This window comes from Suncus etruscus, chromosome 4, assembly GCF_024139225.1.
Source record: "Suncus etruscus isolate mSunEtr1 chromosome 4, mSunEtr1.pri.cur, whole genome shotgun sequence".
Classification (NCBI taxonomy): domain Eukaryota; kingdom Metazoa; phylum Chordata; class Mammalia; order Eulipotyphla; family Soricidae; genus Suncus; species Suncus etruscus.
In genome coordinates this window covers 103,861,675-103,877,804 of record NC_064851.1, presented here as the reverse complement: position 1 = coordinate 103,877,804, position 16,130 = coordinate 103,861,675, and the positions used below count along the sequence as shown (strand labels likewise).

General features: G+C 53.1%; 1 protein-coding gene across 1 annotated transcript in view; it reads left to right on the top strand.

Annotated features, from left to right (window-relative positions):
• Nucleotides 1-15,661, top strand: part of ELP3 (elongator acetyltransferase complex subunit 3) — a 28,477-nt gene extending 12,816 nt beyond the window's left edge. Inside the window, exons 8-15 of the mRNA XM_049771110.1 lie at nucleotides 639-800; nucleotides 910-1,036; nucleotides 1,646-1,839; nucleotides 5,857-5,947; nucleotides 7,910-7,975; nucleotides 8,845-9,072; nucleotides 10,471-10,552; nucleotides 14,988-15,661. Coding sequence (XP_049627067.1) covers nucleotides 639-800; nucleotides 910-1,036; nucleotides 1,646-1,839; nucleotides 5,857-5,947; nucleotides 7,910-7,975; nucleotides 8,845-9,072; nucleotides 10,471-10,552; nucleotides 14,988-15,064 — 1,027 coding nt within the window. The 3' untranslated portion in view covers nucleotides 15,065-15,661. The remainder of the gene's footprint in view (nucleotides 1-638; nucleotides 801-909; nucleotides 1,037-1,645; nucleotides 1,840-5,856; nucleotides 5,948-7,909; nucleotides 7,976-8,844; nucleotides 9,073-10,470; nucleotides 10,553-14,987) is intronic.
• The last annotated feature ends 469 nt before the right edge of the window (nucleotides 15,662-16,130 follow it).

Here is a 16,130-nt window from a genome sequence, read left to right as displayed (position 1 = left end):
TCCCTTCTGGGTTTGTGTCTGTCACTGTCTCCTGAGGGCCCTGCTGGGTAGCAGCTGATCCCAGGGTCTTGTGGCCCTCTGGCTCATGCCAAGTGCACCCTGCTCTTTCCTTCCTGCCTCTGCTTTCTCCAGATTCTCTTGAAAATGTAAACTGATTTATCCATTTGGGGTATGTGTGGGTTTGGGAGCCAAACCTGATGGTTCTCAGGAGTTACTCCTGATTCTGTGCTCAGAAATTCTTCCTGGTAGGCTCTGGAGACTTTTTAAGATGCCTGGGATTGAACCTGGGTCAGCCATGAGCAGGACTGGCTATGCTATCGCTCTGACCCAAAACATAGCTTTTTGGGGGAGATGACCACTCATCTGCCCAGCACCACACTGGGGTCCTCTTGCAGGACAGAGCCCAGAGAAAGCTTTAATCACTGCTGGGATCTGTCTCAATAGACTTGGGGCCCCTTGCGGGGCTGGGCAAGGGCCAAGGAGGGCCAGAGCCTCTCCTGGACACCTCTGGATCCTACAGGCATGTCAGACCGGCTTTCTGGGCAGTGCAGGGAGTCCCTCATCCCCAGAAGAGGTAGCTCAGGGCGAGAACATGCCCCCTCTGCGGCTGCCCAGCTCTGCTCTGGGTTTGCCTGCAGATACTCGGAGAGGAGCCGCACGAAGTGTGTGGGCATCACCATCGAGACACGGCCTGACTACTGCATGAAGCGGCATCTCAGCGACATGCTCACCTATGGCTGCACCAGGCTGGAGATCGGGGTGCAGAGTGTCTACGAGGACGTGGCCAGAGACACCAATCGGTGAGCCCCTGGGCCCCCCCTCTTTCTGCCCTGTCCGCGGGCACCCCCTTCCTATACCTGTCTCGGGCAGCGCCCAGGACAGGCTGTTTATCCTCTCTGTTCCCCCCAGGGGTCACACCGTGAAGGCTGTGTGCGAGTCTTTCCACCTGGCCAAAGACGCGGGCTTTAAAGTGGTAGCCCACATGATGCCAGATTTGCCCAATGTGGGGCTGGAGAGGGACATGGAACAGTTTACGGTAGGTGTGGCTGGCCAGCCCCGCTCTCTGGCCCTCATCCTGCTCTGCTACCTAGGACTGTTGTCTGCACCCCTGTGGAGTCTGGCAGGAGACAAACACAAATACCCCTCCCCAATGCGCGTGCGCACACACACACACACACACACACACACACACACACACACACACACACACACACACACACACTCACTCACTCACTCACTCACTCACTCACTCACAAACATTGCCCAGCTCCCCCAACTTCCCCCACTTGTTCAGTGACTCATCTGAGATACTGTTCTGCCCTCCTTTTCCCAAGAGGGACCCGTGTCTACCCTCACAAGCACCCCTGTGTAATGGATCATGATTCCTGGAGCTTCTCCCTGCTCATTTTACCTGGCAGTGCTCAGGGCTCACTCTTAGCTCTGTCTTTAGAAATCACTCCTGGTGCTGCTCAGGCAGTGAGCACTGTAAGTAGTGCTCAGGAAACCATACGGAATGCTGGGAATCGAACCTGAGTCAGCTGCATGCCCAGAGTTTTGCAGCCCCTGGGCAGTGCCCATGTGCTAGAGATGAAGGGCAGCTGGCCGAGTGTGTAAACTCAGGCTTTCCCCTCTCCTGCACCTCCAGGAATTCTTCGAGAACCCCGCTTTTCGTCCTGATGGGCTGAAGCTCTACCCCACACTGGTGATCCGAGGCACAGGGCTGTACGAACTGTGGAAGTCAGGCCGGTACCAGAGCTACTCGCCCAGCGACCTGGTGGAGCTGGTGGCTCGCATCCTGGCACTCGTGCCCCCATGGACACGCGTGTACCGCGTGCAGAGGTGACGCACTCTTGCTTGGCCCTGGCCGGCTTCACACCCAGGATCCTGGGGCTGCTGTCAAGGGCAGGGGTGGGATGTACGTAATGAGCTGGCAGATCCTGCCACTGCATACTTGAGGGTGCTCATGTGTGCTCGTGAGTGCATGCTCCAGCCAGGAGTCAGGAGTCAGGGCTGGGATGGGATGGGGAGGCCATGCAGGGGCACCTTTCTCCACGCCTGCCCCAGTGTTTGGACTCCAGGTCTCCTTCCATCATTAGCGGGGGGGTGTGGGGAGAAAGTGCCGCCTGTGCTCTGGAGACACCAACAGCATCTGCATCCACATCCACATCAGCATCATCAGCCTCAGCCACAAATATAGAGAAACAGCAGCACCTTACCTGGGCCACACCTGGCCACACTTGGGCTGACACCTGACGTTGCGCTCAGGGAGCCCTCCTGGTGGGACTCAGTGACTCCAATGCTTGCTGAGGATGGAGCCTGGGTGGGGCCCATGTGCAAGGCCAGTGCTGTAACCCTTCGGCCTTCCCCTGTCGATCTGGTCCTGAATCGCAGTGGATTCGAGTCTGACTGGCCTTGCAGGTAACGGCTGCTGAGTCGGAGCTGGGTTTATGCCTCAGCCACAGCCTTGAAAACTTGGGTGGGGTATATGATGCCTCAGCTCCCTTCTCCCTTCTTCCCCAGGGACACAGGTGCCCTCAATGGTACAGACCTGGCTCTTGAGCTTTAGGAGGAAGAGCAAGTCTCATGACATTTCATTCTTTGTGTGTGTGTGTGTGTGTGTGTGTGTGTGTGTGTGTGTGTGTGTGTGTGTGTGTGTGTGTGTGTGTGTGTGTGTTCCTGGCAGGCACGGGGGACCATATGGGATGCTGGGATTTGAACCGATGACCTCCTGCATGAAAGGCAAATGCCTTACCTCCATGCTATCTCTCCGGCACCGACATTTCATTCTTAAGTGTTCACGCATTTCTCTCTGGTGCTGTCACTCAAGGTTCCATTTCAAATTTGCCTTTTATTTTTCCTTCCCATCTGCTTTTGGTCTGGGACCCGGGCTGTGCCCAGGGATTGAACCCCAAACTGGAGCATGCAGAATCTATCCTCCCGGCCTTAGTCCCCTGCTTTCTCTGCCATGCTGCATTTGGTTTAGGCAGGGGTCTCAAACTCAATTTACCTGCGAACCGCAGGAGGCAAAGTCGGGGTGATCCTTGAGTGCAAAGTCAGTAGTAAGCCTTGAACATTGGGGGGTGTGACCCAAACAACTAAAACAAAACAAAACAAAAAAAGATTCCTCTAGGGCAGGGCCACAGAATGTTGTACGGAGGGCCGTTTGCGGCCCGCGAGTTTGAGACCCCTGGTTTAGAGGGTTGCATCTGACTTCCTTGGGATTAAGGCCTGGCCCAACGTTTAATATTCCACCTAACACCAAGTTCCCTCAGGGCCACTGTCCCATCCTGATCTGCTTTAAGGAAGTATCTTGGATTGCACCAATGGGGACATTATAAACAAGGTGGTCCAGGGAAGGCTGGGAGGCATGTCTAGGTGGTCATAATGGAGTGTTGGCCACTCAGAGACTTGGAGATCAAGGGCTTCCACGCAGTTTTTTTGTTTGTTTGGGTTGGTTTTTTTTGTTTTGTTTTTTTTTTGGGGGGGATTCCACCTGGCAGTACTCAGAGGTTACTTCTGGCTCTGTGCTCCTGGTAGACTCGGAGATCCTATGAGATGCTGGCGATCGAACTCAGGTCTGTTGCAGACAAGGCCCTCAAATGCCCTCCCCACTGTGCTGTCATTCCAGTCTCTTGTTTTCAGCTTTGAGCCATGTAAGAACCTATGAACTCAAGGGAAGCAAGTCAATTTTGTATCACTAGAAAAAAAAACGTAGGCAGAGAGGAGAAAAAACCGTGCTGGGCTCTGGCAGATTTGTTTTTACCCACACAGTCTGTTTTGCTTGGACTCAGGACAGGCGAGTGAGCACTAGTGTGGGAGCTTTGGGAAGTCAGGTCATGTCTGCACACATTCACCAGCTTGCACACAACCTACAGCTGCTGGTTCTCACCAGTTAGTTCTATTAGGAAACAATTTTCAGGCATCACAAAGGATGGAGAACAGATGGGAAGCTGAAGAATGCAAGCGGGCCACAGTGCTTCTCACTTTCTTGAATGTTCTGTGTGACTGAGCGATTACTCAGTGTTTTTAATTGACCGTTTCTCCCCTTTGTTCTTGTCTTAACCTGTTTACACTCGTGATTCTGTGGCAGCCACTTCTGTTCCATCTCCCCGGCTGTTTTATGTGGTGACTGCCTGTAGTTGGTCCTGGTACTGCCACCCTTGGGTGTCGCACAGCACTTAAACAGCCGATTCTGCCGAGCGAGCCAGAGACTATTAAGAAAGGAGCCCACAGTGCAGCAGCTGTCGGCCGGCACAGCTGCTCCGGGTCCAAGACACGTCAGCAGCATGAGAGAAGCTTTGGCATCACCGGGAAAGCTTTTTATGGGCAAATTACTAATAAAACTTTTCTTTTTTTTTTTGCCTTTGGGGCCACACCAGTTGGTGCTAAGGGACTCCTCATGACTGTGCACCCAGGAATCACTCTTGGCATGCTTAATGGGCCCAATAAGATGCTGGGAATTGAACCCAGGTCAGCCACATGCAAGGCAAATGTTCTCCTCACTGTGCTATCACTCCAGTCCCTTTAAGTATTAATACTTCTTTTTATTTTTGATTTTTGGGCCACACCCAGTGATGCTCAGGGGTTACTCCTGGCTACATGCTCAGAAATATCTCCTGGCTTGGGGGACCATATGAGATGCCGGGGATCGAACCCTGGTTTGTCTTGGGTCAGCTGCATGCAAGGCAAATGCCCTACCACAGTGCTATCAAGACACACACACACATATTAATACTTCTAAGCACAAGAAGTTACCTGTTGAGATAGGAAAGCAATAGTCTCTTTCTGGGGTAGGGTCTCTTAGAAAAGTGGGTGTTTCCATGGAGAGCAAGCTGGAGGGGGGTCTATCCTACCTGCATTCAGTCTCAAAGGCCAGGAAGTATTAAGAGAAACTGGGGCACAGTTCTGGGGACCCCCACAGGGCACTGGGTGGGGCTGGAGACCCCTCTCAGAAGGGGCACAATGCAAGACTGGGATGCAAACACTGCCTCAGCCTCTCACTGTGCAGCCATGTCCTTACCCAAGAAGGAAGATATCTTCCTGTGGTCGCTGTCAATCTAATCCAAGGAAATAGAATTGGGGACCAGAATGACCTGTGGTCGCTGTCAATCTGGTCCAAGGAAATAGAATCGGGGACCAAAGTGATAAACCTCAAGTCACTCACCAGATGATTCCAGTGACATTGACAGAGAGCAATATGGGGTGCTAGGGATCGAACCCAGGCCAGCTGCATAGAAGGCAATAATGTCGTCTCAACAGCCTAGTTGTGTTCTCATACAGCATTTCAAGCCACTCTTTGTGGTGTGAAAGTATAGACGATATATTTAAGTTATTTAGGAAACAATCTGGCCATTTAAAAAGACCTGAAGTGGGACTGGAGTGATGGTCCAGCGGAGAGGGCATTTGACTTACACACAGTTGACCCGGGTTCAATTCTCAGCATCCCAAATGGTTCACCCAAGCACCATCAGGAGTGATTTCTGAGCACTGTCGGGGGTGGCCAAAACAGCCAAATAAATCAACCAATTAAGATGAGAATATGCCTCTGACCTTGGGCCCACTGCGAATTGAGTCTAGGCTTATTTTGTGAAACTTTCTCGAGCCCAGGCCCATTTCTGATGGGTTTACACTTTGTATACTGGTAGCCGAGAGAAAGGAGAGAAACAGAAGACAGAAAAACTACATCAGGATTATTTGGGACAGGGAGCTCAATTTCAGAGCCATCTTCCAGGCACAGCGCTAATCTGACTGTTGGCCTGACCAACTGTCCCTCTGCTCTGCCTGTCTGCCTGCTGCTTCCTTTGCCCTATGCTAGCTGCCCCAATCTGCCAGCAGTGATGTTTGATTGTCTTACAGGGACATCCCAATGCCCTTGGTCACCTCGGGAGTGGAGCACGGGAACGTGAGGGAGTTGGCATTTGCACGGATGAAGGATCTCGGGATTGAGGTAGGGGAAGCACTGAGCCCCCTGGGAAGGGAGCATGGGAATCACGCATGACCCTGGGCTCGAGGCCACCTGTTTCATGTGGGGACAGCAGGAGACACTATTGAAGCCGGAGCCTGCCCCTGCCTATCTGCCTCGTGCCCCCAGCTTATGCACCAGCATTGCACCCAGCTCTCTCTTTTGGGGCGGGGGTCACACCTGCCAGTGCCCAGGTGCCAGGGATCAAACCAGGGTGGGCCATACACAAGGTAGGTAGGTGGCCTCACTCCTAATCTAATCTAATCTCTTCAGCCCCTCAACTCATTTATTTTGTTTTATTTTGGGGTCCACACCCGGCATTGCTAAGGGATTTGCTCCTGACTCTGAGCTCAAAAATCAGTACTGGCAGGTTCGTGGGGATGCTGAGGATCAATCTCTCTGGCCCTTCAATTATCTGAGAGAGAGGAGAAAAGAGAGAGAGAGAGAGAGAGAGAGAGAGAGAGAGAGAGAGAGAGAGAGAGAGAGAGAGAGAGATACTAGAACCAGAGAGAGAGATACTAGAACCAGAAAAAGAATCGGACCATGAGGGCACTCACATGCAAACCCCAGTTTGATCCCCAGCACCACATTGGGTATCGCGAGCCTACCAAGAGTGATCCCTGAGCACTGACTGAGCCAAGCGTAACAAGCACCACTGGGTGTGACCAACTGAAAAATCAAAAATGTTGTCCTGGCATCTTAGGTGGCATGTTTATTGAGTGAAAATCTCCAGGGTCCTGACCCCTCCACCTCACCTGCCCAAGCTACCCCTTCAAGCCCACCTCCCTCATCCTTTCCTGCACCCTGCCTCACCCTGTCTGTTCCTCACCTCTCCCAGTTTCTTCTCAGTTTTCTTCTTGCTAAGCTTTGGGAGCAGTTCCCGGATCTTGGGGCTCTGATGTATGTTGTGCAGATGTTTTCTCTCCAATTTAGCCTGGGGTTTCTTTTGTCATGCAAAAGAGCTTTTTGACTTGCTGTATCCCATATGTTTATTTTTGGGTTTTTTGGTGGCTGCTTTTTGTCTTTGCCTTTGCCAAGGCTTTCAGGTCTCTGAGGAGACCTGGGAGCCCATTTCTGGCAGAATTCAGCTCCTTTTCCTCCATGCACTGCATAGAATTGGTCTAATCTCAGGATCTGAAATCTACTTTGTGTTGACCCTCACGTCCGGTGGGAGTTATAATGGCTCAGTTTCTTTAGGATTTTATTTTGTCTTCACCCCTGAGTGGTGATCAGGAGGTTCTGTGGGTCCTAACCTGCAGCAGACTCTAAAAAATGTTGATTTGGGGGCCAGAGCCATAGCACAGCAGGAAGGGCATTTGCCATGCACATTGCCGACCCAGGTTCCATCCCCAGCATCCCTTAGCATCCACGCCTGCCAGGAGTGATTCCTGAGCACAGAGCTAGAAGTTGCCTTTGAATGCCACCAGGTATGGCCCAAAACAAACAAACAAAAAAAGTTGACTGATAAAATGGTGCCAGGTTTTAGAAATTAGAAATTTGCTTCTGACCTTTCCTGTGGACCCAGTCTGGAGACACCCTTTCGGGCAGCGTTATGTCCCCCGGGAAAGCTTCATCCAACTGTTCTGCCTCAGCGCCCTCCCTTCGGAATGATTTTGAGCATTTCTCTCTGAGAAATGCTGTTAGTCTAACGTGCTTCTATTCTGCCTTCTGACGTCAGACAGCTTTGTCCCTTAAAATTCCGTCCCTTCAGCTCAAGGTGAATTATGCTGACACTTAACTTCTGACTCCTCTCTCTCCCCCTCCCTTCTTTCTTCTCTCTCTTTTCTTTCCTGTCCCTCCCACCCTCCCTCCCTCCTTCTCTCTCTCTCTCTCTCTCTCTCTCTCTCTCTCTCTCTCTCTCTCTCTCTCTCTCTCCTCTCTCTCTCTCTCTCTCTCTCTCTCTCTCTCTCTCTCTCTCTCTCTCTCTCTCTCTCTCTCTCACTGCAGTGTCGAGACGTGAGAACCAGAGAGGTTGGAATCCAGGAAATTCACCACAAAGTCCGGCCCTACCAGGTCAGTGGCCAACACGACCCTGCTCTTGGGCTCAGTGGGGTCCTGAATCACCCCTTTTTTCCCAGGAACATCCAGACCCTGAAAGCTAGTGAGTCAGCTGGGAGCCCAAAAAGGGCGAGGCAAGGCATGGCTGGGTTTCCCAGCGGGTGGCCTGGGAAAGCTGGGACTGAGCCTTGATCCAGATCATCAAAACTTGGCACCGCATCCTACATGCTCTGGAGCCTTCATCACCCTCTGTGCCAACGGTTGGCGCCCACTGAGTCCTACATTGAGGCTGGGAACTGACCACTGGGGACCCTGAATCAGAGTGTTGGATGGCCTATGTCCCTCTCCACTGGGCACCGTCCAGTTGGAGCTGGGTGTGGTGTGCTTGCCTCTGGTGGCAGCCTGTGCCAAAGGTGTCTGGGCTACCTTGGGGTCCAGTTCTCCCTATCTGCAGGCTCTAACTCAGGGGCCTTTTCTGGTGGGGGTAGCTGCTTTGTCTGGCCATTCTCCCGGGAGATTAGAATAGATGGTGCCCGTGTTGGCCTTTGCGTCTGAGGCCTTTTAGGGGGAAGAGCAGACACAGACCCCAGCACCGGGAGGCAGCAAATATTCCTTGGATGAGAAATGCTGGCCGGTTCTGTACTTGCCGGCAGGCCTGGATGCATGCTCTGTTGTGTCTGTGTAGGGTGTGCCCTGGGCGAAAGGGGGGGGGGGTGAAGGGGCTCGTCCCTGAACAAAATGAGTTGACAAGTCAAAAAGATGGGGCCTTCTGCACCCTGAAGGCTCAGCCCTGCCACCAACTGCTCTGAGGGCCTCAGAGGGTGCTGCGTGGATACCGGGGAAGCCTCAGCCCTGACCCACCCGCACCCTGTGCGGCGCTGCAGGTGGAGCTGGTCCGCCGGGACTACGTGGCCAGTGGCGGCTGGGAGACCTTCCTGTCCTACGAGGACCCTGAGCAGGACATCCTCGTGGGCCTGCTGCGGCTTCGGCGCTGCTCGGACGAGACCTTCCGCTTCGAGCTGGTGGGCGGTGTGTCCATTGTGCGGGAGCTGCATGTGTATGGCAGCGTTGTGCCCGTCAGCAGCCGCGACCCCGCCAAGTTCCAGCACCAGGTCTGTTCTGGCCCACATGTATGCTCCTGGTGGCTGGGGGTGCTCCCTGCTCCAGGGTTGGGCTCTCCTAGCAGTGCTCAGGGCTCCGGCCTTCACCCTGTGGCAGAAACAACAAACTGCCCCAGGAGGAGCCAGAATGCACTGGGAAGGAGGGACAGAGAAAGGGAAGGGCCAGAGCCAGTGCTTCTGAGATGCTTACTTTCTGGATCTCACCCTCTGGATATGTTCAAGAGCAGTGGTCCTCAAACTTTTTAAACAGGGGGCTAGTTCACTGTCCCTCAGACTGTTGGAGGGCCAGGCTATAGTAAAAAAAAAAAAAAAAAAAAAAAAAAACTATGAACAAATTCCTATGCACACCGCATATCTTATTTTGAAGTGAAGAAACAAAACGGGAACAAATACAGTATGTGGCCCGTGGGCCATAGTTTGAGGACCACTGCTCAAGAGGAAGGAAAGAGAGAAACTGAGTCTGTTGAGCAGCTTGTGTTGTAATGGGGAGGGCCCCTCCGTGATTTTTGGACACCACACCACCCCAAACCTGGGGCATGAGGGCTCCATGATGGGCCCAGCCATGAAGTACTGCTTGGAGCCTGGACTTGGGTGTGCTGGGGCTATCCAGGTGGCACCACACTATGGGAGATGGTGCTCAGACTGAGTTGCACCTCACACAGAGAGGCATGCACACGCATACATGCACACTTATTATACAGACAAACACACATATACATGTGCCTTATGCACACACACACACAGGCAGTTGCACTGGTCTCCAAGCCTTCTCCAGGCCCTGGAATGGCTTTTTCTGGTAGCCATAGAGAGAGGCCTCTGCGGGTGTTGAGTGACTTGTCACTACAGTGGGGAGAGATATTTAGGAACCATCAAACTCCTCTGAGCCCTGACAAGGATATGCCGGCCCATGCCAGCACCCACAAAATTAGACCCCAAGTTAAATACACAACTCGCTTCTTTTTAGTTTCCAGAAAATGAGTCAAATGCTAGAGGTAGATTATGGGGGGAGAGGGGCACACTCTAAAGTTGGCATATTAGGGTTACGGAGACTCAGACATTGAGAAGAGAATGAGCATACAAGGTCAGGAACTTGGATTTCTGGGCCTTCTTAGGGCTTTTCCTGGGGGATTAGGGAGAGGGTTGGGGACTGTCACCCAGCCCCTGAGTCACTGGGACTATTGGGGAGTGAGAGCAGTTCAGGTGTGGTTGGGGTGCTTTGTTTTCTCACTTAGAGAAGGGAGGTATTAGATGTGATTGTCAGTTCGGTACTCGGGTGGTTATACCCCCAGTTGGATTGGGTTGGTGCTCCCAGGTGGCTCGGGCAGTGCTCCCTGACTGCTGCTCATGTGTACTCCTGCTGTCTTCCCCTCAATTCCCTGACCCCTGCAGGGCTTCGGCATGCTGCTGATGGAGGAGGCAGAGCGGATCGCACGGGACGAGCATGGCTCTGGCAAGATCGCCGTCATATCAGGTTAGGGAGCCACTGTCCTGTCACCTGAGGGGCCACGGGGCCCTTCATAGAGGTGCTTGCGGAAGTGCCCCTGCCCCTTCCTGCCTGGCCCTGCACACACAGTACCTCCCAGGTGCTTGGCAGTGACCCCAGAGAGATGGGACCCCGTGTCCTGAACCAGGGTCACGTAAGTGTTCTGCACAACTGTGGTCCAGGCTGCTCCCACAAGTTGGCTCAGGGACCCGTGAGGGAGACCCCCACGCCCCCACCCTGAGATGAGGAAGCGGGCACTGGACTAAGGCCTCCCTCACACACTGGTGTCAGGAGGTACTCGCAGGCACGGATGAGATGGACAAACAGACAGATGGATGGTGGGGCAGATAGACAGATGAGCAGTAGGACAGACAAGTGGACAGTGGGACAGCCAGATGGGTGGGAACAGATGGACAGACAGTGGGACAGGCAAACAGATGGTGGTGGGACAAACATACGGAGGGACAGATAGACAGATGGTGGGTAGGCAGGTCCTCTCTCATTGCTGCAGCGAAGATACTATGTGCCTAGGGCCCCAGATTCCCCATGCCTGAGTATGTGGGGCCTGTAATTGGTCTTCACAGAGACCTGGGGCTCCTACTTTTCCCTGCAAAAATGTGAATTGTTTCTCTATTCCTTCTGCCTATTTTACCGGAGGGAGCAAACACGTCTTTCTGAGCCGCTGGAGGCTCTAGGGGATTGGGCCTCTGCGTCATCCATGTGGAGGAAACGCTGCCTCAGGCCCCAGTGAGCCCCAGGAGCCGTGTTCACACAGGCTGTGGGGTCCAAGGCATCACAGTCCTCTCAGGAAGTTCAGTTTCTGACTCCGAGTTGTCCCTGAACTTGCTGTTCAGACTCCAGGCATAGAATAGAAGTGCCCTGGCGCCCTCTGCAGTCCTGGGTGTGCAGAGTGGAGCATGGGCTCAGAGTCCTGAGGGGCTGGGAAATGGCAGAAGGGCCGAGTGCCACATGCATGGATGGGCCTCACTGGACGGTGTCCCGGCCCACTGCACCCTCCCAGGCTGCCCCACATGCCGTCCAGGGGCTACCTCACATGTCCTGCATATACACTCGGAGTTGTGTGTCCAAGTGAGAAAAGTCCCTTGTCCGTCCGCACTGACTACAACATTCTCTCCGCACACATCAGCGGAGCTAGAATGAGCTGTTGTTGGTAAAACACTGTGTGGGCAGGAAATAACAGTTTAATCGCTGCTAATTTCTAAGCAATTAATTAGTCCTTATTAAGCCCAAATGCGTTGGTATCATCTACCAACTTACTCGTGAGTCTGGCTACAGCTGCACAAACCCGGTTTCCTTAGAAGGCCTGATGCTTATCCGCGGGCAATTAGCATTTCTTTCATGGCCGGTGCACCCATCTCACGGCTTCAGTGGCACTCTGTGCGCGCGAGTCACCCTGTGGGGCCCTTTCGAATGCCATCACTGCCATCACCATGGAAACTAGAGGTCCCGTGTCACTCTGCCCATGCTGAGCAGCCGACCCCCCCACTCTATGAAAAGGCACCTAATGCCACACGCGCGCCCGCGCCCAGCGCTTTCCTCCCTCTGAGCGCTTTGGGTAGTATTCAGGCCAGACCGGCACTGACGTCACGGATGCAGGGTGCCAGACTAATGAAACACTGAGATGCGTGCCCACTCCCCTCCTCAGCCCTCCCCCAGCTGCCCCCCATCCTCGGCATCTGCTATTTGTGTCCTTTTTTTTTTTTTTTTTTTTTGGGCCACACCCTGTGCCGCTCAGGGGTTACTCCTGGCTATGCGCTCAGAAGTTGCTCCTGGCTTCTTGGGGGGACCATATGGGATGCCGGGGGATCGAACCGCGGTCCGTCCTAGGCTAGCGCAGGCAAGGCAGGCACCTTACCTCCAGCGCCACCGCCCGGCCCCTATTTGTGTCCTTTTAAGTAGAAAATTAATATGGCCGTTGGGAATCCACAGGGACCAGGAGGTGTCTGAGCAATGGGGCTGGCCGCAGTGGCGGATGATTGAAGTTGCTGCAGAGATTGGGGGGTAGAGGAAGAACAGGGGAGTTCCCCACCTACAAGCCGTGTCCAAGCAAGGGGCCCATGTGCCCCGCAGTCTGTTCTCACTGGACTTTAGTACCCGGCCACCAGAATTCTGGGCAGAAAAGAGCTGTTAGGTGTTCTAACCTCCATATCTCTCTTTCCGGGGGGGGGGGGGGGGGAGAGGGCGGACGAGGGCATGGGGTGGAGGGTTTTGTCCTCCGTATTGTGACCCAGGGGAAAGCTGGAGGGGAGTAGGATCTGCCCATTGGGCGCTCGGGACCCTCCCATGCTGCCTGGGAAAGCAGGACCTGGTTTCAGTTTCCTCATTTCAGTCCCAGTGCCTTTCCTTATAGAGGGGGTGGATATAACTGTCATGGCCTCTCTGGGTCCTTCCCCTCACTCTGCCCTGGAATAAGTAACATTCCCCAGTGGCTGTAGGTGGCCCCGGGCCCCCTTTGGTTTCTGAAGACAATCGATTGATTGGTGGGTCTCTTTTCTGCTGCAGTGAGGTAAATTGCTCTTTTGTTTTCAAAGATAATAGCTATGACCTGGTCCAGCTGCCCTGCCTGTCCAGCCCTTCCACCCACCATTCTCACCTCAACCTCATCCTCATTATCATCATCATCTCTGCCATGATTTTTATAGTCCACTGATCATATTTCTCTAGGGAGTCCCAGGAGTTGTTGTTTTGGTTTGGTTTGTTTTTGGGGCCACACCTGGTGGTACTCAGGTGTTATTCCTGGCTCTGCTCAGAAATCGCTTCTGGCAAGCTCAGGGAACCATACGGGATACCGAGGATCGAACCCAGGTCGATCCCGGTTGGCTGCATGCAAGGCAAACACCCTACCCACTGTGCTATTGCTCGGCCTTGTGTGAGTTGTTTTTAACTTTGGGGTACATAGGACCATTATCATTGGCTTTTTTCATTGCTCTAGTGACCTTTGGGCCACATTCTCTGTGGTCTGACCCCTTTCACGGATACACAGGATTGTGCAAAGATCTTCAGATCCGCTTTACTCCTGCTGGCTGTGTTTTTCTGGCTCAAGAGCTGAGTGTTTTATGCATGTCGTACCGTAGGGCCCCTTAGCCTGCATCCCCGTGAGGTCTCTGTCGCTGATGGGCGCACGTGCACAAGCCGCCTGTAATTCTGTAAAGTGGTTTCTAAAGTGCCTGCAATTTGCTGCTCTCCTATGTGGGGGCGGTGAAAGGGTGAGTCTGATTTGCGCGTGTGTGGGGGTGGGGTGGATGTGGGGGGTGATCACTGGCATTTGTTGTCATTCATGTCGCAGCCCCCACCCCTAGAACAAGCACGACTGAGCGCCTTTTCTTTCACGTTTATAGGCTATTTCAGTGACCCATGGCTGGAGTTTGCGTGAGCGGTATTTTTCTAAAGCCCTCAAGAGGTTCTTTATTGTTTCATACAGTTACTACTTAATGTTTTCAGCTGTCATATTTACCAAATTCTTTGCCTCTCAATCCTTTGTGGGGAGTTTTTCACCCAGGAGTATCATTAATTTTCACAACTGTTCGTGATGTAGATAAGTCTGCATTGACCCGCTTTTCTGATGATGAATATCCAGATAGTTTAGACAAGTTTCTTTGTACCAGAAGAATTTCAGTGATAATGTGTCAATAACAAGCACTTTTCCTTTGATAATATGAAATGCCCTTAGCTTTGCTTCCCTTTTTTGAGGGGAGATTGGGTTACCCACCTGGCGGTGATCCGGGGTTATGGAATTACTCCTGGCAGTGCTCAGGGGACCCTATGTGGTTCTACGGATTGAACCTGGGTTGGCCGAATGCAAGGCAATTGCCTGCCTGCTATTGTGCCGGCCCCAGGCTTTCTTCCTTAAAAATGCTTCACTGTGACTGGAGAGAGACCAAGCACTGCCAAGTGCAGCCCTAAAACAAAACAAACAGACCAAAAAAAAGCACAAGAAAACTGGAGGGGTCACCAGCTCATTGTTCATGTAACATACTACTAACTAACCAGTGGCCCAAAAGAGAAATTAAAAAATAGGATAAATGAAAACCAAATATAAAATGGAAACTGATGGGGCCAGAGCGATAGCACAGCAGGAAGGGCATTTGCCTTGCATGCGGCCAACCCAGCTTCAATCCTCCGTTATTCATACAGTTCCCCTGAGCCTGCCAGGAGTGAACCCTGGGCGCAGAGCCAAGAGTAACCCCTGAGCTAGGTGTGGCCTAAACACAAAACAAAACAAAACAAAACAAAAAAACCCTTGAAACTGGTCTAATAATAAGCTCCTGCTGTTCTTTCTGTTTGCCTATTAGGGAGGCCCAGCTGGCTTTTCCGGAGTTTCTGTGAAGGGTGACCGACCAAAGCACAAGGGACCTTCCCGGGTCCCTGAACCCTGCTCACTGTATGTCCCTGTTTCTTCCAGGGGTCGGCACCCGGAATTACTACAGGAAACTGGGTTACCGGCTGCAGGGGCCCTACATGGTGAAGATGCTGAAGTGACAGTCGGGGGCAGCGGGGTCATCCAGGCACTGAACCTCCTCTCATCCTGGCAGCCACCGATGTCCCCCATGTCCCCCATGTGCCCCCTCACTCATCAGTTCTGCACCCTGACCCTGCTCAGTGTCACCTGCAGAGGAGGCCAGGTGGGGCCTGTAGGGTTCGGCTGGATGCTCACGGAGGCCCCGAACCCTGAATGTGCTCAGGAGCCCTGGGAGGAAGTGAGTTCTGGGGTTCCCAGGCTCTTCTGCTTCCCTAAGGGGAAAATTCCAAGCAACAGAATTGGAATAGGCACTGAGGGGACCATTTGGGTTTCGGTTTCGGTGCCTCTACCTTGTGCAATGGGTGTGGGGTCACCCCGAGTCAGGACTGCAGACACTGCCCAGCATCTGGGTCCTAGGAGGTGATTTTTGGTTTGTTCCAGTGGAAAGGGGAAAATCCAGTGAAAACAGAGAGGGGATGAGCTCAGGAGATAGGGGCCCCTCACAAGTGACCCAGGCACCCCAACTCAGGCCTGTGCAGAGGTGGGGAGGAAACCAAACCCACCCAGGCTTGGGATGGATGGGGCTGAGTTTGAATAATAAAGCCTTTCCAGGACCAGATTTCTCCCCGTTAACTCTGTGACATTTTCTGGTGAGTTATGGTACCCCCACTTTCCTGGGGGTGCCACCGGCTGTCACCACCACAGTGTTGCAGGCAAATGGCCTTGGCCTGCTGCCTGGCCCACTGCCCACCCCTGTGTCGTGTGGCATCCTGTCGTTCTCGGCCAGGCACTGCTTCTCGGCCAGGCTTTTTTCTGAGAAAATGAAGCCATTAAACTAATTACACTCACACACACACCCCTCCAGCACTCTCAGGGATCCCCTGGGGCCTGCGGCTCATCCAGCCTCTTTACCTGAAAGGATCCCAGCACAGCCCCATGCAGAACCCGTAGACCAGCCTTTTCATCTTTCCTAAAAAGACATTTCCCTGTGTCCTGTGTGGAGCAGAGGACAGACTTTGGGGGTGGGGGGGCTCTCGGAATGAGAAGGTTACCCAGCACCAGCTCAGCCACCTCTTATCTGTCCAG